Source organism: Aptenodytes patagonicus, chromosome W, assembly GCF_965638725.1.
Source record: "Aptenodytes patagonicus chromosome W, bAptPat1.pri.cur, whole genome shotgun sequence".
NCBI classification, from domain to species: domain Eukaryota; kingdom Metazoa; phylum Chordata; class Aves; order Sphenisciformes; family Spheniscidae; genus Aptenodytes; species Aptenodytes patagonicus.
In genome coordinates, this window is record NC_134981.1 from 41884883 (window position 1) to 41908378 (window position 23496).

Consider the following 23496-nt stretch of genomic DNA (forward strand, 5'->3'; position numbering starts at 1 on the left):
TGTTTTATATCACTAACTCCTCAATTTACAGTAGTCTTCTGGTCAGGATTGCTACATCCAGTATCTTCTTAGAGAAAAATTCTCTATATCTGAAATTATTCTGCAGGGGAAAAAAATAATCTACTTTTAAAGTAAATCATTATTTGCATTTTATCTGTCCTTCTATACTGTGAGTCTAAAAACAATCACAAGTAGTGTTACTTTTTTCTTTATCATTATCTACAGGTATAAATACTCCTGAACAATTCTACTCTTTCCTTGATTCTGTAATTTTCTGTTTAGTATAAAAATTGGAATATGACAGATCTCTCTCCATATTTGACTTGTACACAAACATTGTTGTTTTCCAAGTATTTTATTTGGTGTTTTACTGTAACCAATAATGAATGTTGAATCCCCAGGCTGTTTTGCTGATCTTCAGTTGTGAGACACTTCATTTGATAAGTGTTGTGTACACTGACTGCATATGGACAATACAGGTGGACATAGAAAATATGTCGGGGAATCCACTGTATGTGGTGGTTTTTAATATTGTCCTGGTTTCGGCAGGGATAGAGTTAATTTCCTTTCTAGTAGCTGGTACAGTGTTTTGGATTTAGGATGAGAACAAAGTTGATAACACACCGGTGTTTTAGTTGTTGCTAGGTAATGCTTACACTAGCCAAGGACTTTTCAGCTTCCCATGCTCTACTGACTGAGGAGGCTGGAGGTGCACAAGAAGCTGGGAGGGGGCACAGCCAAACTGGCCAAAGGGACATTCCATACCATGTGACGTCATGCTCAGTACATAACCTGGGGAAAGCTGGCCGGGGGGGCCGCTGCTCGGGGACTGGCTGGGCATCGGTCAGCGGGTGGTGAGCAATTGTGCTGTGCATCACTTGTTTTGTGTATTATTATTATTATTATCATATTATTATTATCATTTTATTTCAATTATTAAACTGTTTTTATCTCAACCCACGAGTCTTTCTAACTTGTGCTCTTCCAATTCTCTCCCCCATCCCACCGGGGGTGGGGGGAGTGAGCGAGCGGCTGCGTGGTGCTTAATTGCTGACTGAGATTAAACCACGACAGTCCTTTTTGGCGCCCAACGTGGGGCACGAAGGGTTTGAGATAATAACAGATTAACCGGAGTGTATTAAGGAACTTATATCTGTTAATAGTTGAGGGTCACAATGTTGGTTTCTCTGTTCTCGATATTGATTTGTATAATCTGCATCGCGCTCTTTTTCCTGCTGTACATGTTAAAGATTGGTGTTGGGTTTTGCAGTTTGCTGTGGTCTGCAGTGAATAGTAATGTCTCGCTTGTGAGGTTTGTTTTTAGAACATTGACCTTGACGTTTCTGTGGTATGTAAACTTCGCAATGAAGCCGTTACTGTACCATGGATACCATATCGTGGAGACAACTAGCAATTGCAGTAACTTTTCTGAGAGTTTTTTTACGGAGGAAATACAGAATGGCAGTGTCACTACCTTCTTCTATGATGTTTCCTCCTTCATTACAGTAATTTTTCAGTATTTTGAGCATCCTTGGGCAGTTAAGATACTTCTATTAATACTTCTTGGGAATATTGTTTCGGTTTTGTCTAAAGTTGGTAAGCAATTTAAGAATATCATCCAGAGATCTGCCCCAAGGGTGAATAATTATGAGTGGCAGGGTGTGTGGGACAAGATGGGCAAGTACCTAGGCCAATGGGCACCCCCAATGTTTTGGAACTTCACCCCTGAGCAAGTGCAGAATCCTGAAAAGTTAGTAGAATATTTGGAAAAAGTATGCTGTCACCCTGGCAACTCTAGAGAGATGCAACTCATTGCAACGTGCTGGGGCCTGGCCCATGCCTACCGAGCCCTGTTCAACACTACTCAGTACCCTCAAAGGGAAGAGAAGGTCTCTGGCTCTGACAGGAAAACGACACGCACTGCGGCCACTCAGACCCGGGCAACAGGCCGTGCAGCCACTCAAACCCGGGCAACACGCACTACGGCCACTCCAACCCCAGCAACAGGCCCTGCGGCCACTCAGACTCCGGTGACATGCACTTGCACTGCGGCCACTCCAACCCCGGCGACATGCACTGCGGCCACTCCAACCCCAGCAACAGGCCCTGCGGCCACTCAGACTCCGGTGACATGCACTTGCACTGCGGCCACTCCAACCCCGGCGACATGCACTGCGGCCACTCCAACCCCAGCGACATGCACTGCGGCCACTCCAACCCCGGCAACAGGCCCTGCGGCCACTCAGACTCCGGTGACATGCACTTGCACTGCGGCCACTCCAACCCCAGCAACACGCCCTGTGGCTGAACCAAAGAACGAGCCTGTGCCAGTATCAGTCGCCCCTGTACACAAGAAGAAATCTTGGAAGTGGAAGTCAGCTCGTTTAGTAAGGGAGGAAGAAGCTTCTTCTAAAAGGGAACCGGAGGAAGAAGTATACGAGACAGATGACCCTAGAGAAGGACCATCACGAGAACGGGAGGAGGAAAGCCAGCCGCTGATCGGGGAGGAGGAAGAGGAAGAACTCATAAACGAGACAGTGACCACCCGATCTCTATCCCTGAGTGAGCTGCGAGATATACGAAAAGATTTCAGCCGCCGTCCAGGTGAGCATATTGTCACCTGGCTGCTCCGATGCTGGGATAATGGGGCCAGTAGCCTGGAATTAGAGGGTAGGGAAGCCAAGCAGCTGGGATCCCTTTCTAGGGAAGGGGGCATTGTCAAAGCGATTGGAAAAGGGACACGTATCCTCAGCCTTTGGAGGCGACTCTTGTCAAGCGTGAAGGAAAGGTATCCCTTTAAGGAAGATGTCATATGTCGCCCAAGCAAGTGGGCCACCATGGAGAAGGGTATCCAGTTTCTGAGAGAATTAGCTGTGCTGGAGGTGATTAAACCACGACAAACATGTAGAAAGAAGTGTATAAGTTTTTTCTTAAAAAATATCTGACTTAAAAGGTTTCACTGTGTGATAATCCTTGAAATGCTGGCTGAATTTTGCAGTCGCACTAGCTTCAGGATTTCCTGTACCTGGTTCAGAATGAGAAATGTTCCTGTGACATAATGTAGAAACCTGAGATGCCTATGAGCTAGAGTATCTTAGTGCACCTGTTTGAAACCTTTTTTTTTTTAACTTGGAACATACTGCTGAATGAAATTGAATTTATGGAGGCATAGGCTGTTATGGTATATTGTGGAAGATGAGGTTTTGTAAACTCTCAGATACTTCTGTCCTGTTGTTTCAAAAGTGTCTCTAATTTCATTCTGCCTGTGAAATGACTTGCAACTGTGCTGCCAAACTTCTCTGTTCTTCATGGCTGATACTAAGAGGAAAGACAGAGGCAACTTCTGTGCTGAGGCACTTTGCATGACAATGAATGTCAGTTTTGAAAGACACTGTAACAGTGAGTGCACAATAGAGAACCTGAAGTAGTCTGTGCACTGCTGGAAAAGACCCTCTTAAGAACTTCTACATCTAAAATTTACAGCTTGAGCTGCTTTCAGCACCCCATTCTACTGACTTGGTTCAGCCACTGATCCTTGCTGGTTACTTTAGGCTGGAGACTCTTCCAAAGCTATTGCATGCCAGAAGGTTTACCTGCATACTGCTTAATCAACATGGTTACAAGATGAATCTCTTGCACGTTGAGGCTCTCTACTGCATATAAAGCAACCAAAATGCCATATTTTAGCTGTCTCAGTATGGTACTGCTAATTAAACAGTAGTTGGGGGACAAAAAGGAAATCATACTGACGTATATCTTGGTACAAAGGCTGTTTTATGAAAATGGATGTTTTCACTTTTGCAACTGCAAAAATATTGAATCCTTGTCTTGTGCCTCCAGCTGGCATAAATCTTATGCTAGATCTAAGTGATACCCTTTCAACTCAATGTCAGCCCTTGATATCAGAAAAGCCATCAAATAAAAGCCTTTATGAGCAAATTCTGAAGCACATAAATACCTGCAACTACCTATCAAGTTGTTATGCATAAAGAAGGTGTGTCCCCAATAGAGAAACTGCAGGTTTTATTAGCTGTAGTGATACATGATGTTGTATGATGAGGGTCACCCTCCCAACCTTCACATTTTTCTTTAATACAGGATATGTAAAATACAAAATGCAATCAATGTTTAAGGGCATTTACTTAAGATAGCCTCCCTTTGTTCTCTGATATCTTCAAATTATATTGATTTAAAACCTGTCCCACTTAATTGAGCATACCCAGAAGTAAAACTCTTGGGGTTTTTTTTTCAGTGTACCATTTTTCCTTTTAGTATCTTTCATGGGAGGGTTACTACCACAAAAATAATGTGAAGGTGTCAACTAATGGACAGTTAAACAATCTTATTTGTTATGTCACATGATCCATGACCACAAATAGCCAGGACCTCTCTTATATTTATAGTCTGCAAGATGGCATCTTTAGCTGCAAAATGCCTTCTAAAATGCTGCCCAAGTTTTAGATGACTAAATCAGATTAGATTGTGTCAGTTACTAAACTGATATCGTAACTTATTGCAGTGCCTGTAAATCCTTTAGGGCTGGCTCCCAATAACTGGGATCACAGCACAAGCTGGTATATCGGTGGTGTGCAGTATGGAACCACATGTCCCAGCAGGTCAAAAGAATATGATAAAAGTTCTTTTTTTTTTTTTATTCCTTTCTCCAAGATAATAGCTCTGCAAATCAGCAACTTGAAAAAATCCTCACCTGCTGAACCAAGAAAGGAATAAAACCATTATCTTTGATGCAGTACTTGATAGTAATATTTACTGTATTTTTATGGGGGTGAGGGAAGAGTTTCCTAACCTTGATTGCTCTTAAGAATGCTTTTTATCTTATTTTGTTGTTATTGCTTAAGTGTCTTCTAAACTTGTCTAACCTGTAAACTGTGCGCCTCCCTCTTCTATTTGACTAGTAGCAGCTTCACCCTTTCCTTATTTATTTAAAGCCATGATAACCAGCATACTAAAATGGCATCAAGTAAAGTTAGTTTGAATAATGACTGATGGTGCAAAGTTCTCCTCTATAATAGAATGAAGCTCATAAAGGATCAGCTCCAAATTGCAATGATACCCTGCCTTCAAGCATTTGCTCTGATTTTAAGGCTTTTCCATGTATTCTTGTTCAACACATAGAAAAACAATTTTTTGTGAGTCCCTTGAGTGTTTCTCTGTATGTAATGTATTAGATATTCAAGCTTCAGTAATAGTTTCATTTAATAAAAAAATAAAAATAAAAATAAAAAGCAAGCAAGTTTTGGAGAATTGATTTGCTTTGTTGAAAAGTACTATCAATTACAGAGACATTTCGGGTAGTTCCAGCATGATTAATGCAAACATACTTTTGTTTATTAAGTAAGTGCTTTATTTATACAGGAGTGATTTTACCTTGATCACATTTAGCTATTTGCAGGGAAAGGGGGAATAGCTTAAGTGTTGCAATATAGTATTGTGAAATTACTGGCTAGTAGAAAATGATGAGCAAGTCTACATATGGCTCTCACACATCAGACTCTGGCCACTGTTAAGCTGAAATCCTGTGGTTCTTGACCACAACCAGTATTCTTATTGTATAAGAGGCTCAATTAGGAATGGGTCTACCAACCTTTCAAAGGCAGAAGGAAAATAACTCAAGATCAGGCAGTGGCACGGCTGCGCTGTTTACAAATGGCCATCTGAGCCTCCACAGCCTTGCAACTCAAGTTGTTATGTTAGAGCCTATCTAGCTTGTGTTCTCTGCATGAAGGCTCTTAAGGGTAAGATAACTGGATCTCTGCTTCTAAATAAGGGTAGTTGCTGAAGTACCTCTTGAGTTTCCTTGTTTCTCAGTCCTTGGAACTGTGGGACATTCTTCCAGAGTGGGTTCTCTTTTCAGAGATGCCAATCTAAGGCTGGCTTGTTCTCCCTGAAATTTCTGCCTAGACTGAAAAACCTTTCCAAGATTTAGGGTGCCAAAGATGCACTAGCTGTGTGGTGTTCCTGATGGCTAGTGCTGAATCACTCAATCAGAGCCCTGTGAGAAAGGAACAGGCTGGTAAAGCTGAAACCCATCATTTTTTGAGAAAGATGTCTTTTAGGCAGCCTGGCTGCATTAATTGAACAGTGACTTCTCTCAACTAAAAGGAGAATACTTTTGGGAAACAGGACCAAGCTTTGAAAGCTCTCAGCTGTTTGCTGTGCCTGGTTCTCGTTAAACTTTTTCAGTTTTCTTCTATACCATACAAAATATGTAATGCTCAACAGTATCATAAACCTTGTAACACTGTGTGCTGGGAATGCTGCTAGGATCACTCGAGTCTTGTGGTCCTCATTGGGATTACAGTCATGCCACTTGCTAATAAACTGACCAAAGGAATGTCTTGAAAAGGAGAAGCAGCCCCTCTCTATTAGGTAGCCACCAGCATTCATACCAGCTCCATTTTTGTCCAAAAGCAGAAGTGTGAACAAATCATCACTTCCTATAACTCTCAAATCCAAACTTCCTGTCAGAGCCCTGAGGGCATTAATAGGCCTTAATGGCCCTGACCATCCTCACTTGGGGCCTCCACCTGCACTCTCTGCCCATGGGCTCCATTTCAGCTCAGGCTTGTGCCTTCAGTCCCTGCCAGAGCTATGTTGTAGGAGTGCTGGTTTCCAGCTGTACATCTGCCTAGACATGGACCCTGTTGATATGGACCCCAACCCATAGACTGACTTTCCAGCTTGACTTTGGTCCTGCCTTGTCACTATGGACCTGCCTGGTGATCACTGGGCTGTGTCTGACCCTGTTTACCCTCACCAGACCTGATCCTGAGCTTCAGATTGACTTCCTGGCTTGACCTCAGACCTGCCTCATCACCATGACCTTGCCTGGTCATCCATCTCTGGCTCTGTCCCACTCATCTTGCTTGGGGACTGTGGGACTGGGCCCTGGTTGGTGAGGCCCATGTGATCCCCCTCGGATCTTGTCTCTTAGGGAGCAGCTATCTCTTACTACTCCCTGACATTTTCTGGGCCTTTGGGTATGGCATTGAAGCTCCTTCTTTCAGGATAGCTGTTCAAAACCAAAAGTGGAGACAGCAGTTCAGATTTGTCTTAGCTCCTGCAACAATGCATGTGCAGCTAGTAGGTGGGTAGTAGTCTGCCTACATGCTTTTTTGGGTTCTTTTAAGTTGGGTTTCTGTGTACCTTCTTATTCTGCCTTATTAAATTAAATAGTATAGAAAAGGCCTCTAATAAACCTTTCCTAAATCTCCCTTTTCTCCCTTTTTTTTGTGGGTTAACTTCGGTAGGCAGCTAAGCCCCACACAGTCGCTTGCTCCTTCCTCCCCAGTGGGATGGGGGAGAGAATTGCATGGGTAAAAGTGAGAAAACTCGTGGGTCAAGATATAGACAGTTTAATATGTAAAGCAAAAGCTGCACGTATAAACAAAGCAAAACAAGGAATTCATTCACTACTTCCCATCGGCAGGCAGGTGTTCAGCCATCTCCAGGAAAGCAGGGCTTCATCATGCGTAATGGTTACTTAGGAAGACAAATGCCGTAACTCCGAATGTCCCCCCTTCCTCCTTCTTTTCCGCAGTTTTTATTGCTGAGCATGATGTCATATGGTATGGAATATCCCTTTGATCAGTTGGGGTCAGCTGTCCCAGCTGTATCCCCTCCCAACTTCTTGCCCACCCCCAGCCTACTCACTGGCGGGGCAGTGTGAGAAACAGAGAAGGCCTTGACGCTGTGCAAACATTGTTCAGCAATAGCTAAAACATTGGTCACAAATCCAAAACATAGCACCATACAGGCTACTATGAAGAAAATTAACTCTATCCCAGCCAAAACCAGTACACCCTTTCAGGAACAATTTTAAAAATTAGACTGAGTAGAATGAGAATAAATTAAAAAAATTGCACGAACTCAGAAATAATTTAGCATTTGCTGTTAAAGTGAATTTCTTTGAATTCTGAAAACAGTAATCCTGGCAAACATCTTGTACACAGACTGAATTAATACCAACAAAACAAAACTGAGTAGCTCCTAATTTTCTGGTTTTGTTCTTGATAAACCTCTCCTGACCATTTCTGGCAGCTTGGTTTTTTCCCCTCTAATGTAAAATTCATGACATAAATGAAAGCCACAGGGCCTAATAAAATACAACTGAGGATTCTGTCCATAATAATAATAATAATAATAATTGTTTAGGCTACTGTTACAAGATACATAGTATTATAATAAAAATATTTGTTACTGAGACAAAGTGGACAACACTGGTTGGTAACTGGCATTTGATTAAAACAGTTTCTTAATTTAGTGGTATGTATGGCAGAATACTGTAACTTAAATTGACAATAGTGATAACTTTGTTTACGAGGATATGCCAAATCCTACTGTTCAGTGGTAGCCACTCTGTTTAAGAATTGAGAGTAAGGCATACTGCAGTTGGCAGTCTTGGAAAAATTATCTTAATCCTGCTGCCACTAAATACTGTGGAATTGTTACCATGGGCTTAAATGCTGTGGTGAGTTGACCTTGGCTGGTCTCCAGATGCTCACCAAGCTGCTCTATCACTCCCCATTCGCAACAGGACAGGGGAAGAAAATATGACAAAAAGCTCATGGGTCGAGATAAGGACAGGGAGATTACTTACCAGTTAACCTCATGGGCAAAACAGACTCGACTTAGGGAAATTAATTTAATTTATTGCCAATTAAACAGAGCAGGATAATGAGAAATAAGAACAAATCTAAAAACACCTTCCCCCCACGCCTCCCTTCTTCCCAGGCTCAACTTCACTCCTGACTCTTCCACCTCCTCCCACCTGAAGCAGTGCAGGGGGATGGGGAATGGGGGTTGTGGTCAGTTCGTAATGCTTCATCTCTGCTGCTCCTTCCTCCTCACGCTCTTGCCCTGCTCCAGCGTGGGGTCCCACCCACGGAATACAGTTCTTCAAGAACTGCTCCAATGTGGGTTCTTCCCATGGGCTGCAGTACTTCAGGAATGGACTGCTCCAGCGTGGGTCTCCCCACGGGGTCACAGGTCCTGCCAGAAAATCTGCTCCTGCATGGGCTCCTCTCCACGGGCCACAGGTCCTGCCAGGAGCCTGCTCCAGCGCAGGCTCTCCATGGGCTGCAGCTTCCTTCAGGGCACATCCACCTGCTCCAGCGCAGGGTCCTCCATGGGCTGCAGGGTAGATATCTGCTCCACCGTGGACCTCCATGGGCTGCAGGGGGACAACCTGCCTCACCATGGTCTTCACTACAGGCTACAGGGAAATCTCTGCTCCGGTGCCTGGAGCACCTCCTCCCCCTCCTTCTTCACTGACCTTGGTGTCTGCATAGTTGTTTCTCTCACATATTCTCACTCCTCTCTCCCAGCTGCTGTTGTGCAGCAGTTTTTCCCCCCTGCTTCTAAAAAATGTTATCACAGAGGTGCTACCACTGCCACTGATTGGCTCAGCCTTGGCCAGCAGCAGGTCCGTCTTGGAGCCAGCTGAAACTGGCTCTGTCGGACATGGCGGCAGCTTCTGGTGTCTTGTCACAGAAGCCACCCCTATAGCCCCCCACCCTGCTCCGCTACTGAAAACCTTGCCACGAAAACCCAACACAAATGCTAGGAGGACTGGATTACAACTCTGTCTTAAACACTTATGAGGAAAAGGTGATGCGCCTTGTGCTTATTTATGTACTCTTGTTTATAGTACAGCATTTAGAAATCTATTAATAATTAATTTAACCTCAAGATTAATTCAACCTCGAGCTGAATGACACAAGTAACTCACGAGACAGAGGAGACTCGACCCTTGTCTCTGCTCGGGGCAGAAGGAAGAACCTTCCCCTAAATTGCCCCTATGTAACAGATATGATGCTCTAGAGTTGGAGAATGAAGACCACATGAATAACGGACAGGATCCAGGAAAATCTGACCATGCAAAGTTGATCCAACCACCCAACTGCATTAGAACCAGTGCCACCAGGAAAGCACATAAAGTATTAGTAATTGGAGACTCTTTACTGAGGGGCACCGAAGCACCCCTCTGCCATCCAGACAATTTCTCTAGAGAAGTCTGCTGCCTACCAGGAGCTCGCATTCGTGACATCACTGAGAGGCTGCTGAGCCTGGTGAACCCTACAGATTATCATCCGTTCCTACTATTCCACGTAGGGTCCAATGATACTGCAACGAGGCAACTTAGAACCATCAAAAGAGACTATATGTTCCTTAGAGCAATGTTAAAAGGATCTGGAGCACAGGTGGTGTTCTCCTCTATCCTCCCAGTCAGAGGAAGGGGTTCAGGAAGGAGGAAATGAATTGAACAGGTGAATGCCTGGCTGCGTAACTGGTGCCATACTCAAGGTTTTGGCTTCTATGATCATGGCTCTACCTTTGAGAAGCCGGGTCTGTTGGGATCTGATGGGATTCACCTGACCAAGTGGGGCAAGAGGGTCTTCACCAACCAGCTGGCCAGACTTATAAGGAGGGCTTTAAACTAGATTTAGTGGGGGAAGGGGGTGGAGTTTTGAGCACCACACAGGAGCCAGGAGCCGCTGATGTATTAGGAACCAACAGGGAAACACCTGTGAAAAGCCTCAAAGGAATTAGGGTGTGTTCCTCTAAAAAGGTGACAAGGCTGATAGCCCAGCTGAAGAGCCTCTATACCAATGCATGCAGCATGGGCAACAAAGAGGAGGAGATGGAAGCCACTGTGTGGCTAGAAAGCTATGATGTAATAGCTATTGCTGAAATGTGATGGGGCGAATCACATGACTGGAGCGCTGCAATTGATGGCTATAAGCTGTTCAGAAGGAACAGGCAAGGAAGGAGGGGTGGGGGGGTTGCCCTCTATGTAAAAAAAATGGATTGACTGCACAGAGCTGTCTTTGAAAAACAGCGATGAACAGGTTGAGAGCTTATGGGTAAAAATTAGGGGCCAAGCCAACAAAGGAAACCTTGTGGTTGGTGTTTACTACAGGCCGCCTGATCAAGGGGAGCCTGTTGACAAAGCGTTCTTACTTCAACTGCAGGAAGCATCACGCTCGCAGGCTCTGATCCTGCTGGGGGACTTCAATTACCCTGACATCTGCTGGAAAAGCAGCACAGCAAGCTGTGAGAAGTCCAGGAGACTCTTGGTGTGCATCGAGGATAATTTCTTAATCCAGGTGATAGACAGCCTGACCAGAGGAGAAGGGTTACTGGACCTCTTGCTCACCAACACAGATGAAGTAATTAGAGAGGTTAATATTGGTGGCAGCCTGGGCTGCAGTGATCACGCCCTAGTGGAGGGAAGCTTGAGGGACCCTGAATTTTAGGAGAGCAAACTTTCAGTTGTTTAAGGAACTAGTGGATGGGACCCCCTGGGAAACTGCCCTCAGGGACAAAGGAGCAGAAGAGAGCTGGCAGCTCTTTAAGGACATCTTTCTTAGACCACAAGAGCTCTTGATTCCCATGTGCAAGATATCAGGCAAGGAAGGCAGGAGACCGGCATAGCCATGACCTCCTGGTCAAACTAAAGGGCAAGAAGGAAATGCACAGGCAGTGGAACCAGGGGCATGTATCCTGGGAAGAATATAGGGATGCTGCCTGGATGTGTAGACATGGGACCAGGAAAGCTAAGGCGCAGCTGGAGATGAATTTGGTGAGGGATGCAAAGAATAATAAGAGGGGCTTCTACAATTACATCGGCCAGAAAAGAAAGATTAAAGAAAATGTACACCCTTGATAAATAAGACAGGGGAGCTGGTGACAATCAACATGGAGAAGGCTGAGGTACTCAACACTTTTTTTGCCTCATTTTTCAATGGTAATCTCTCTTCCCACATCCCTCAAGCCCCTGAACCTCAAGGCAGGGACTGGGGGAATGAAGGCCCTCCCATCTTGTAGGAGAAGATCAGGTTCGAGACCACCTGAGGAACCTGAACGTACACAAGTCCATGGGACCCGACGAGATGCATCCCAGGGTCCTGAGGGAACTGGCTGATGTAGTTGCCTAGCCACTCTCCATCATATTTGAAAAGTCATGGCAGTCAGGCGAGGTCCCCAGTGACTGGAAAAGGGGAAACATCACGCCCATTTTTAAAAATGGTGAAAAGGAGGACCCTGGGAACTACCGACCAGTCAGCCTCACCTCTGTGCCTGGTAAGATCATGGAACAGATCCTCCTGGAAGACATGTCGAACCATATGCGGGACGGGGAGGTGATTAGAGACAGCCAACATGGCTTCACCAAGGGCAGATCGGGCCTGACTAATCTAGTGGCCTTCTACAATGGAGAGACTGCATGAGTGGACAAGGGAAGAGCTACAGATGTCATCTGCCTGGACTTCTGTAAGGCCTTTGATACGGTCCCCCACAACATTCTTGCCTCTAAGCTGGAGAGAGATGGGTTTGATGGATGGGACTATTTGATGGATAAGGAATTGGCTGGATGGCCACGTCCAAAGAGTTCTAGTCAATGGCTCAATGTCCAAGTGGAAACCAGTAATGAGTGGTGTCCCTCAAGGGTCTGTACTGGGACCAATACTATTTAATATCTTCATCAATGACATAGACAGTGGGATTGAGTGCACCCTCAGCAAGTTTGCAGATGACACCAAGCTGAGTGGTGCAGTTGATTTGCTAGAGGGAAGGGATGCCATCCAGAGGGACCTGGACAGGCTTGAGAACTGGGCCCATGTGAACCTCATGAAGTTCAAGAAGGCCAAGTGCAAGGTCCTGCACCTGGGTCGGGGCAACCCCCAGTATCAATACAGGCTGGGGATGAAGGGATTGAGAGCAGCCCTGCCGAGAAGGACTTGGGGGTACTGGTGGATGAAAAGCTGGACGTGAGCCGGCAATGTGTGCTTGCAGCCCAGAAGGCCAATCGTATCCTGGGCTGCATCAAAAGAAGCGTGGCCAGCAGGTTGAGGGAGGTGATTCTGCCCCTCTACTCTGCTCTGGTGAGACCCCACCTGGAGTACCGCATCCAGCTCTGGAGCCCTCAGCGCAGGAAAGACATGGACCTGTTGGAGTGGGTCCAGAGGAGGGTCACAAAAATGATCAGGGGGATGGGACACCTCTCCTATGAAGAAAGGCTGAGAGAGTTGGGGTTGTTCAGCCTGGAGAAGAGAAGGCTCCGGGGAGACCTTATTATGGCCTTTCAATACTTAAAGGGGGCTTAGAAGAAAGGTGGGGACAAACTTTTTAGCAGGGCCTGTAGCGATAGGACAAGGGGTAATGGTTTTAAACTAAAAGAGGGTAGATTCAGACTAGATATAAGGAAGAAATTTTTTACGATGAGGGTGGTGAGACACTGGAACAGGTTGCCCAGAGAGGTGGTGGATGCCCCATCCCTGGAAACATTCAAGGTCAGGTTGGACGGGGCTCTGGGCAACCTGATCTAGTTGAAGATGTCCCTGCTCATTGCAGGGAGGTTGGACTAGATGACTTTTAAAGGTCACTTCCAACCCAAACTATTCTATGAAAGACGCAGACAGACTGGAGAGGGTCCAAAGGAGGGCCACGAAGATGATCAAGGGGCTGGAGAACCTGCTCTATGAGGAAAGACTGAAGGTGTTAGGTCTTTTCTCCCTGGAGAACAGAAGGCTTGGGCGGGGGGCCTCATCACAATATTCCAGTACTTAAAGGGCGGCTACAAAGAGGATGGAGGCTCTCTCTTCACAACGAGCCACATGGAGAAGACAAGGGACAACGGGTACAAGTTGTACCGGGAGAGGTTTCATCTCGATATAAGAAAGAAATTTTTTACAGTGAGAACAATCAATCACTGGAACAACCTCCCCAGGGACGTGGTAGAGTCCCCATCACTGGAGGTTTTCAAGATGCGATAGGACAGAGTGCTAGATAATCTCATCTAGGCTCCCTTTCCCACAAAAGGATGGACCAGATGATCTTTTGAGGTCAATTCCAACCTGGGCTGTTCTATGATTCTATGATCTAACACTGTTGGCTTTTTCTCAGGTTTGTGGAACCTAGTTTCATCTTGGTATAAGGGGAGACAACTTGTTGCTGAGGTGACAAAGAAACATGCTTTAAGGTGGTCAGTCCCTGGGTAGCAGGGTGTATGGAAGGATTTGGGCAGGTGCCTAAGGCGGTTATCTCCAATAGCCTGGGATTTTGCACCTTAACAGGCATGTAATCCTGGTAAATTGACACGCCACCTGATAGAAGGGTGCCTTGCCTACCCCCATGAAACCCGGCAGCTCCTAGCACTGTATTGGGGCTTTTTCTGTGCCTATCGAACTTTCATTCAGCACCATCAGAGGAGCATGGCTGAGACATGGACCCAAACCATATCTGAGGACACCATGGTTGAGACAGGGACCCAAATCCCAGGTACAGAAAATAAGAGTGCGAGAAGACTCATGGATTGAGATAACGACAGTTTAATAGGGAAAACAAAAGCTGCATGCTTGCAAGCAAAGTAAAAAGAGGAATTAATTCCCTGCTTCCTATCAGCAGGCAGATGCCCAGCCACTTCTTGGAAAGCAGGGCCTCAGCACATGTAATGGTTGCTTGGGAAGACAAACACCATAACCACAAATGTCCCCCCCCCTTCCTCCTCCTTTCCCTGAGCTTTTATTGTTGAGTGTAATGTCATATGGTATGGAATATCCCTTTGGTCAGTTTGGGTCAGCTTTCCTGGCTATGTCTGCTCCCAACCTTTTGCCTACCCCCAGCTTATTGGCCTTTGGGTGAGGGGGTTGGAGAGAAAAGCTTTGATGCTGTGCAAGCACTGCTGAGCAATAGCCAAACCATTGGTGTGTTATCAACACTATTTTAGCCACAAATGCAAAGCACAGCACCATATAGGCTGCTATGAAGAAAGTTAACTCCATCCCAACCAGACCCAGAACAAACTGGTGGAGAACTAATACATCATGAGCCTAAAATCTGTTCAAGATGCATGCTTCTTTCCATTACAGTGTGGTCAAATGTTAGTCTGTTCTTTTGAGGATTCAAAGCTAGTTAGTGGTTTGATTTTGCTCTTCCCTCACTTATGTTTGCAGAATATTAGAACATTGCAAGCTGCAGGAGCTAGGTTATTAGAAAACTACAGCACAATGTTTCTAATTATTCTGTACTCTCAACAGAGCTATTTCTTTAGTCTGGATGCATTTCTGAAGACTCTTTAGCAGCAGTGCTTTTAGTGTGACAGACTTGTAAGGAATTGAGGGAGGTGGAGGAAGACTTGGCTAATGATGAAACTGCATTAAAGGAGAGCTCTGTGGGTTGCAGGTTTAATGGTGTCTGCACACGACATTGATTTGCTTTTTCTCTGTGGTTACCTGTATTTTGTCCTTTGAGGTAAAAAGGGTACAGCTCTAATTTGCATCATATCAGTGATGTTGTGTTTTAACATTTCTTATAACTAGAACATGACTTGAAGGAGGACTGAAATCTGGCTGCAGAGTAGCCTCAGTGAGTGTGTGTGATGGGGACTGCACAGCACTTCCAAACTTTTTTAATATTAGTATCCTGTAATCCTTACACTTCTGAAACTTCAGACCCACTGTCCTGTGATCATCCTGTCTCCATTCTGATTGTGACTTATTGCAGGTTTCCTTAGACCTACACTGTTTTGGGGGTAGATCCAACAAAGATCTTAAATATGAGAACATTTGGCTTTTGAGTACCCCGTGGTCCTTGGCCCGAGTTAAGCCTCTGAGCTCCCTGAGCATGGAGGTGTGTCCTGGTATCGGCTGGGATAGAGTTAGAAAGTAGAAAGTTAGGAATACAGAAGCAAGGTTCAAAAGAAGTCAGCAAACTGAGTGGGCCACTAACTCAGCCAGTAAGTTGGATACGCTGAAGGGGAGAAATCCACACTTTAAAACAACCCACCCCCCAATCTCTAATGTCAGGCTGAATGCAGGCACATCCTTCTGCTTGGACTCCTCAGCCATGAGCCCTTTCTGGGTGTCTGAGCAAGATTAACACTTCTCCCTCATTTAACAAAAACAATATTTCTGCCAAACTTTGAGAAAGGTTTTGTACCCAAATCTCAAAACATCTTTTCAGGCATACTATTAGGATCTAAAAGGGAGGGAGGGATGTCTGTCACTTGCAGAGAAAAAGAACTAACCTAGCTTTGACATGCAAACTGTGGGTTTTGGATTGGATTGGAATAAAATTGGATGGATGCAAGCACTGCTATCCATTGTCAACACTTTTGTACCCACATGTCTTCTATGTGGAGTTTCACAGTATCTGCTGGGTTAGGACACACAATTCAGGTAAAAAAAGTCCCAAGCAGAAAATCTTGCTTAAACTGCAATGCGAAATTAAGCTTTATGGCTGTGTTGTATTTAAGGCCTAGATGCTCCAGTACAGGACCATTTTGACACTGCAGGCTATCAGGTTTGTTAGGGGAAGACATGCCTGAGTGGTTAAATTGGACATCTCAAGAATATTGAAATGTTGAGATCTGCCATTTAAAGCAAAACTTAGATGCCTAATGTGCTTTGGGATCTTCTGAGAAGTCTTATGAACTTTGTCTTTTAAACTGCAAGTCCTTTAAACCTACTTCTAAGCTGTACAAAAATTAGGACTGCACAAAGGCCCTGATCATTTGGAGGCTCCTCTCCTTTCTTTAGGCTCATTCCTAATTAACTACTGTGATGCTTCAAATCAGAAGATTTGATGACTCTGTGAGGCTCAGTGTTTGGCTGTAGCAGATTTTCAAGAATGTTTTTATTATTTGGAGACCAGGCATCAATGAGCAGAACAGATTTAGTTGCAGGAATGTTCTCTAAAATTATCTTGCTAATAATTTAGTGTCTCAGCAGAATTCTGCCAGGGTCTACATGCAACCCCATGCTGCATTGTCTTCTGTTTCAACATAGATCAGTAAATTTGGATTTACATCTCATTTGTGATTATTGGGAGACTGTGGGGAAAACTAACCAAGTTTATAAGAGTGAGCAGCAGTATTTTTTTCGGGGGAGGGGGGGATAATAGGCAACTTAGTCCCACTTAAAAGCCAGTGCCAGAACTTAGCTTCTTTGCTAACCCTTTATTCAGTCGGGCACTATATCTTGCAAATGCCAGTGTTGTGCCAGCACACAGTGCTTACCTAATGCTGTGTAATGGCGAAAGCACACAAAAGTCTGTTTTTCCACCTGTTGTTATATGTTTAAACAAGGTGCATCTGCAGAAAAAGTTCTTTCAATGGGGTATTCATACCTTACATTAACCATGAGATCTTGGAAGATTTCATTAAAACATTTTTAAAGCACAATAGTTTGGATTTTTTTTCTACCTGAGTCATAATTTTGGTATCTCAATCTTTATATTAACACTAAGAAGGGATTATGGAAATCAAAGAACTTGTATCAAAGCATGGTGAAAATGGCAGTAATTAGAGCGCTTGGTTTTGTTCTAAGTAAAGCATAAAGTGGCTTTAAAGAAACTGGTTTAAAACCAAACTAGCATTTAAAATATAAGTAATATGAATAAGATTTTTTTTTTTAAATATAAAGTAAACAGAGCACTAGGTCATGGATAAAAGAAACGGTATAAAGCTCGTTATCTTATATATCTTCAGATTACTGCATTCCTCTTAACTGGAAATGCTTGTAGAAATGGGGAGGTTAGCTTCCAAACACAATTCTGGTTTGAGGAAAAAACATACATGGTCTCACACCCTCAAAGCTGCAAGGTTCTAGCCCCAAAGTTCTGAAGCTGTTTCAACATGTCCTTTCCCTTGTGCTCATTGGGTTACTCTTTCTTTCAGTCCCTTATGAATTACAAAAGGTAGCCACAAGTGACAGCCAAACTGTGAGCAGGGATCACACAGGTATTAATTCCAGAAATTGCCAACAGAATTCACATAATTATTTTTTCTTTGTGAAATACAGAATGTTTTGGATTGTAGCATACCCAAGAGAAGTGTTACTAAAGTTGATCTTCCACTTGACTACAGAAGCAAGTAAATAAATATATCCTGTAAATATCAAATTAAATTTGAGACAGCTTGATGCAAATATTTTACATTTATTGGAAGGGCGCAGTAAAAAGGGGACTGCAGAAAAGACAAAGGACTATTCAAAAACGGTCTGCAGTTTACAAGAATACCAAAATTCTGTTTTGTAACAGCCTACGAAAATAAAAAGCTAGCTTAAGTTCAAGTGTAACTTTAAAGTATATAAAAAATTGGCAAATAAATAAAGTTTAAATGCATATCTATTTAAAATTATAAAGGACAGGAAACTAATAATTGTATTACATAGTTATAATTTTCAGACTTGTTTAAAAGCCAGATGAACTCACAAATGTCGTTTTGGTACTTTTGTGTACTTTTGGGAAGAAGCACCCATTTCCAGTATTATGCATTATCGATCTGTTTCACAAATATATTATTTTTTAAACAACAAAGAGTATAAAAGGTGCTTTACCTGATATTAAACTTGATGATGCATACTTTGGCACAAACTTGAAAAAAAATTTAAACATGTTTGAAAACTGTATCTGTACCCCACTCAAGGTTACAAGTGTCAAAACTCTTGTGTGTGCTACTGGGTCAGTGAATCAACCTTCCCACCTTCCTCAACATCCCTCCTCCTTCTCCAGACGCCTAAAACTATATGAAGGAAAATTAACACATGCAGTTGAAAAAAACAGCAGTCCTACAACTATTAGTTCAAATTTTTATATCTGGAAGGCTTTTGAATATGCATATAACTACACAATTCTTTAATAGAAGGGATGGATAGGTGCTTGGTTTTGGCTTTCAGTCCTCAAGATGTCTTTGTCTGCCTGTCTTTTGTGTCTCATGTGATGAGCCTAAATCCTGAGTTTTTCCTATTACATGTTTTTAGCATTTTAGTTAAAGTTAGGTGGGAAGCTCAGTGGAAAAAAAAAGTTGTCAGTTACAGGTAATGATACAATTAACAGTGGAAACAGATATTTTTCTTCTAGTTGGTAGGTCTACTGAAGAGTCTGAATCTGTGGCATGACCAAGCAAAGGTGGAGGGAAGGAAAATAATGTTGTCACTATCTCTCCTTAAGCACTACAACTTCAGGTGTTGTAAGGAATTGGCTACAGAGATACAAGAAACTTCCAGTCTCCAGTGGATTTATTAGTGATCTGTAGCAAGCATAAGCATGCTATAAAAAGGTGCCATACAGAGTGCAAGACCTTTTCTATGACATCCTGGCTGCATCTATGCTACATATCAGAATGGCTGAAAGCATCTGAATTGGTTACTTTAATTCAGCAGTTCCTTTCACTGAAAAACTGGAGAGGAACAAAGGTACAGGTTTACCTTTGTGTAGAATTCAAGTGAAATGTAAATGCTTCTATTGAAGAGTTATTTTGTGGAAGCAATACTGCTGTTCAAAATATCAGTAAAGTAATCCTTTCAATTAAAAATTTTATATATTTAAAATGCATTAAGCCATATCAACTTAGTCACCTAATGAAAAATTAGGTTCCCTGTAGACTTTTATTGACTTAGCAATGCTTGTTGTTTGAAGTTGCAAGTCTCAGAATTTGGAAGGGATGTATAATTACCTGCATAATTAAAGGTTATATGATGTAAAGAGGTCAGATTTCTAAAAGCAAAATGGATGACAATAATGAAAACTAATACTATTTGGAAAGTTCTGATAAGTAGAAGGCATGTTTAAAGTGAAGCTCAAATGGAATTGAGGCATTGGTATTAATTTTAAAGATAGTGTTTTAGATCTGGTCTGACAGCAAGATCGTTCCTTTGGAAAGGGGCATAATTGGCTTAATATTGTTCCATAAGAATAGGAAAAGGATGTTCTGTATTGTAAACTAGGCAGTGGGGAATGTTGTTGTTCTGATGTCTTTTATGATGTGGACAATTCATTATGTATTTAGGGTTTGTAACTTGATTAAACCATGATTTGAACTATGTGTTTCACCTTGGATTCACAGTTACTTAAATTTTCCTACAAACACATTGCCACAGGTATAAAGGTATAACATCACTATGAAACTTTTGAGTCAAACAAAACCAGGGATATATCGGAATTTTGTCTCACAAGAGTAACTTTCTTGAAGTAAATGAAAGGGGAGTATCTGTGGTAGATAGAGCTGTCAGAGTTAAGAAATATTTGGGAGGTGCAAAGGGCCGGATTCTTCTGGTTTGGCGGTACAGTGCAGCTAGAGCTGTTAGCCTACTGCAGCCCTGTTTAAAGAGCAGAAAGATTCTTTAATAATTGAAGCACAAGTTCAGAGAGAACTAGTTTACATATTAGCAATCCAAGGATTTTGTGTTGCTATTGCATTTAATATTTGTGGAATTTTTTATATGTTGAGAAAGACTGAAATGACTGAGCTGACAGTACTGTGAATCTTTTAATTTTTTTTTTTTAGTGGTGGAAATGTCTTGCTCAATAGCCTCAACATGTGCAATCTAGAAGCAACCTCTATCAACCTGATTTTTCTTTTAAAAGCATAATTGCCTTAAATTGATGAAGAGTTTTAATGGAGAAGCATGTGCTGTCATTCACAAAAATTCAGCTATGTAGCTGATCTATAAACTTTTGTAGTTCTAAAACTATATGAGAGTTCCAAATAGTGGCAATTTAGGAAGACTTTTTTTTCCCCCCAAGCCTTCTTTGCTAGTAGCAGTATGCATCCTATGTTGTCCTATTGGATAACAGTTCATATTTACCTATAAAACACCAAGCCAGTTGTTGCAAGTTTTACTTACAAAGCATTCAATTCTGGGAAGGCAGGGGAAGGAAGTATCAAGTTCACCTATTCTATGTTTTCACTCCGTGATCTCAGTCAACTGCATTTGAGAATTTTATTAATTCTTTTTTTTTTAAGTACAGCTAACAGTTTTTGTTTTAGAGAAGGCCTTTATAAAAATGATCTGAGATCTGTAAATGAGCTACTCTCTTATAGCTATAATCTGAGCTGCAAAATAATAATGCAACTAGCTAGCCATCTAATTAGTCCTTCACTTCCAAAAAAAACCCCAACACTCTGAAAATTCTAATTTAAGTCCTGCCTAAATGATGTCTAAAAACATGGCGCTCTAAACTGGCTAGTAATATACAACTTCCTGAAAATGAAAGAACTCAGAATTAACACACAAATTCTACACCTGGACATATATTCCAGTTAGATTTTTATGTAGAAGAGACAAAGGGACATTATAGTCCAAGTTGCAAAGAAAACCGAGTCTTAGTAACAAACTTCGTGCCTTTCCTCCTCTGACTATTGAGTCTTTATTCTTTCTGGAGGAATGTTATTTTTTATACAAACTTTTTCCTTCTTGGTGGCGTTTACAGCTCCCCTGTCCCCAGTCTTTTGAAATCTGATTGTAATTATTTTAAAAAGTTAAAAGGTTAATGTTTCTACTCTGCCTTATTCAGCCTGCCAGAGGCTTAAAACATATTTCCTTATGGCATAGAGAAGCAGCATTTTTATTTGGACACTATGCATGGAATGTACTTTTGTTTAGCTTTTGCAGGCTCCAGCTACATACTGAGAATTACTGCAAATTGAAGGAAAAAGTCAGGATCAAAAGCAAATCTAGTAATTCACATTCTTTTACTCCTATAAAACCAATCCTATTTGTTATCTATAACATGCTGCTATCCTTAGCAAATCTACTTCTTGACCTTTTCGACATGTGTGCACCTACTGCTTTTACTTATTTTTTGTAAGGCAGATGATTTGCAGTATGTGTTAACAACATACATGTAGTCAAGACTTGATATTGGCTTTTTTGTTTGTTAAATAAATGTAGTTCATTGCAAAGGAGACATATTACTGAATTCTGATGGCTTCATAGGAAAAAAGCAGTAGCTTAAGTAAATCACATCCAAAGTCAGAAGTATTTACTATAATGTGGTAAGAAATGCACGTGTAGTTCAATTTTCTAGAAAAGAAAATTCTGGCTTTCACTTTACATCCAGAATCTGACCTTCATCCTTAAGCAAGGTATCATTTAAAAATATCAGTTGCATAAAGAATTTAAAAAATATAAAAGTGTCTCATTGATATACTTATCAAAACCTGTCTTCACTTTTAAGGCCATCATGTGTGACAGTCACCACATTACAGTGCCATAGTGTTGATATCTGGGACAGGGATAGGAGAGCAAGAACACAGCATAATGTAGAAAACCTCTGAAAAATTTCACTAGCATTTACTTGCTGTAAAATAGATAGAAGCCACAGTCACTTAAATCTATAGTATGTGCTTTTCTATTTACGTGTATCCTAAATGACAATATTACTGTGACTGGATATATAGCATTTGGCAGAATATGTCTTTAATGCAGGTGTAGACATCATTGGTACACTTGTATATAAAAAAACCCAGTTAATTTTAAAGTAATTAGAAGAATATTGCAAATAATGTATAAATGCAGCGTTTAAGGGGAAAATATTACTTAACTGGAAAATAAAGTCCTGCAGACTGAGTTTGGCACTAGTTTATCACTATGTCACTTTCTTTTTGATTGAAGACAGCTCTTTCTGAATCTCACTGAATTTTGGACGGTTTTCAGGTTTGTAGGCCCAGCACCTCTGCATTATTTTATATATTTCTTCTGGACATTTTTGCGGTGCTGACATTCGGTATCCTGGTACAGAAAAAGGGAAAAATATATAACATTGAAAAATGATACATATTGACAAATTTAAAAAGAAATGAGCGAAGTTCAATATAATTGCATTAAAAAAAAAATTGAGGGTAAATTTTATATGTCTTGTAATATGGTGGGTTCATACAGAATTGCAGTATTTAGGTAGTAAGACTTGTTTTTATAAACACTCCTCTGCTCTGAAAAACATCAGATTTTTTTTCTTTGGCTTTTTAAGGACAAACTTCTGTGGTCATCTACAATGATTATAATTAACAATAGCATTCTATATAACTCAGCAAACTAGCTTTTTTATCATTTGGTAGTTTTACTAGCTAAGAACCTGTTTATGAATTACGCAGTAGAAATATGTAGAGGAGGAAGAGTCCTGAAATGCCACTAAAGATGATGAAAAGAAATCAAAGACCTGAAACCCTGCTCATAGTTATTTGTTACTTTTAAATAAAAGTATTTTGATTATTTTGTAAAAGAGAAAACAAATGTGGCATTCACTGTTCAACCAGCTTGCCAATCTCCACCATAACTTAAAATGTTGTCTGAAATGCTTTAATAGAGAAGATATAGAATGATATACATTTTTTTTTCTAGCAGTTTGGGATATTTCCACTTGCATTAGCATTATCTTAACTAATTCGTTCTGGTCAAGCCTCTATTTGCACAGCAATCAATCCCTCCTCTCCATTTCACCTTTTAGTTCTGTAGCCACGAAAGCCAACATGCTATAACTGTGTCCTCCTTTAAGTCACTAGTCATTATCTTCCTTTTTGCAAGAAGCCTATAAATCACACTACTTCTCCCAGAAAGCTAAATAGCAATTAAACAATCTCATATTTTTGCTAAAGTTGCTAGATAACCCATATGTTATTTCTTTGCTATTTTTTATACTGTATGTACCTACATCCCTATGGATCTACACAGCATCTCTTTTGCTCCCTACAAT

At 41.9% G+C, this 23496-nt stretch overlaps 1 protein-coding gene across 1 annotated transcript in view; it reads right to left on the minus strand.

The window, feature by feature from the left end:
• Window positions 1-19480: 19480 nt before the first annotated feature.
• LOC143172288 (tyrosine-protein kinase Fer-like) overlaps window positions 19481-23496 on the minus strand; it is a 233438-nt gene continuing 229422 nt past the window's right edge. The window contains exon 19 of the mRNA XM_076361544.1: window positions 19481-22535. Coding sequence (XP_076217659.1) covers window positions 22393-22535 — 143 coding nt within the window. The 3' untranslated portion in view covers window positions 19481-22392. The remainder of the gene's footprint in view (window positions 22536-23496) is intronic.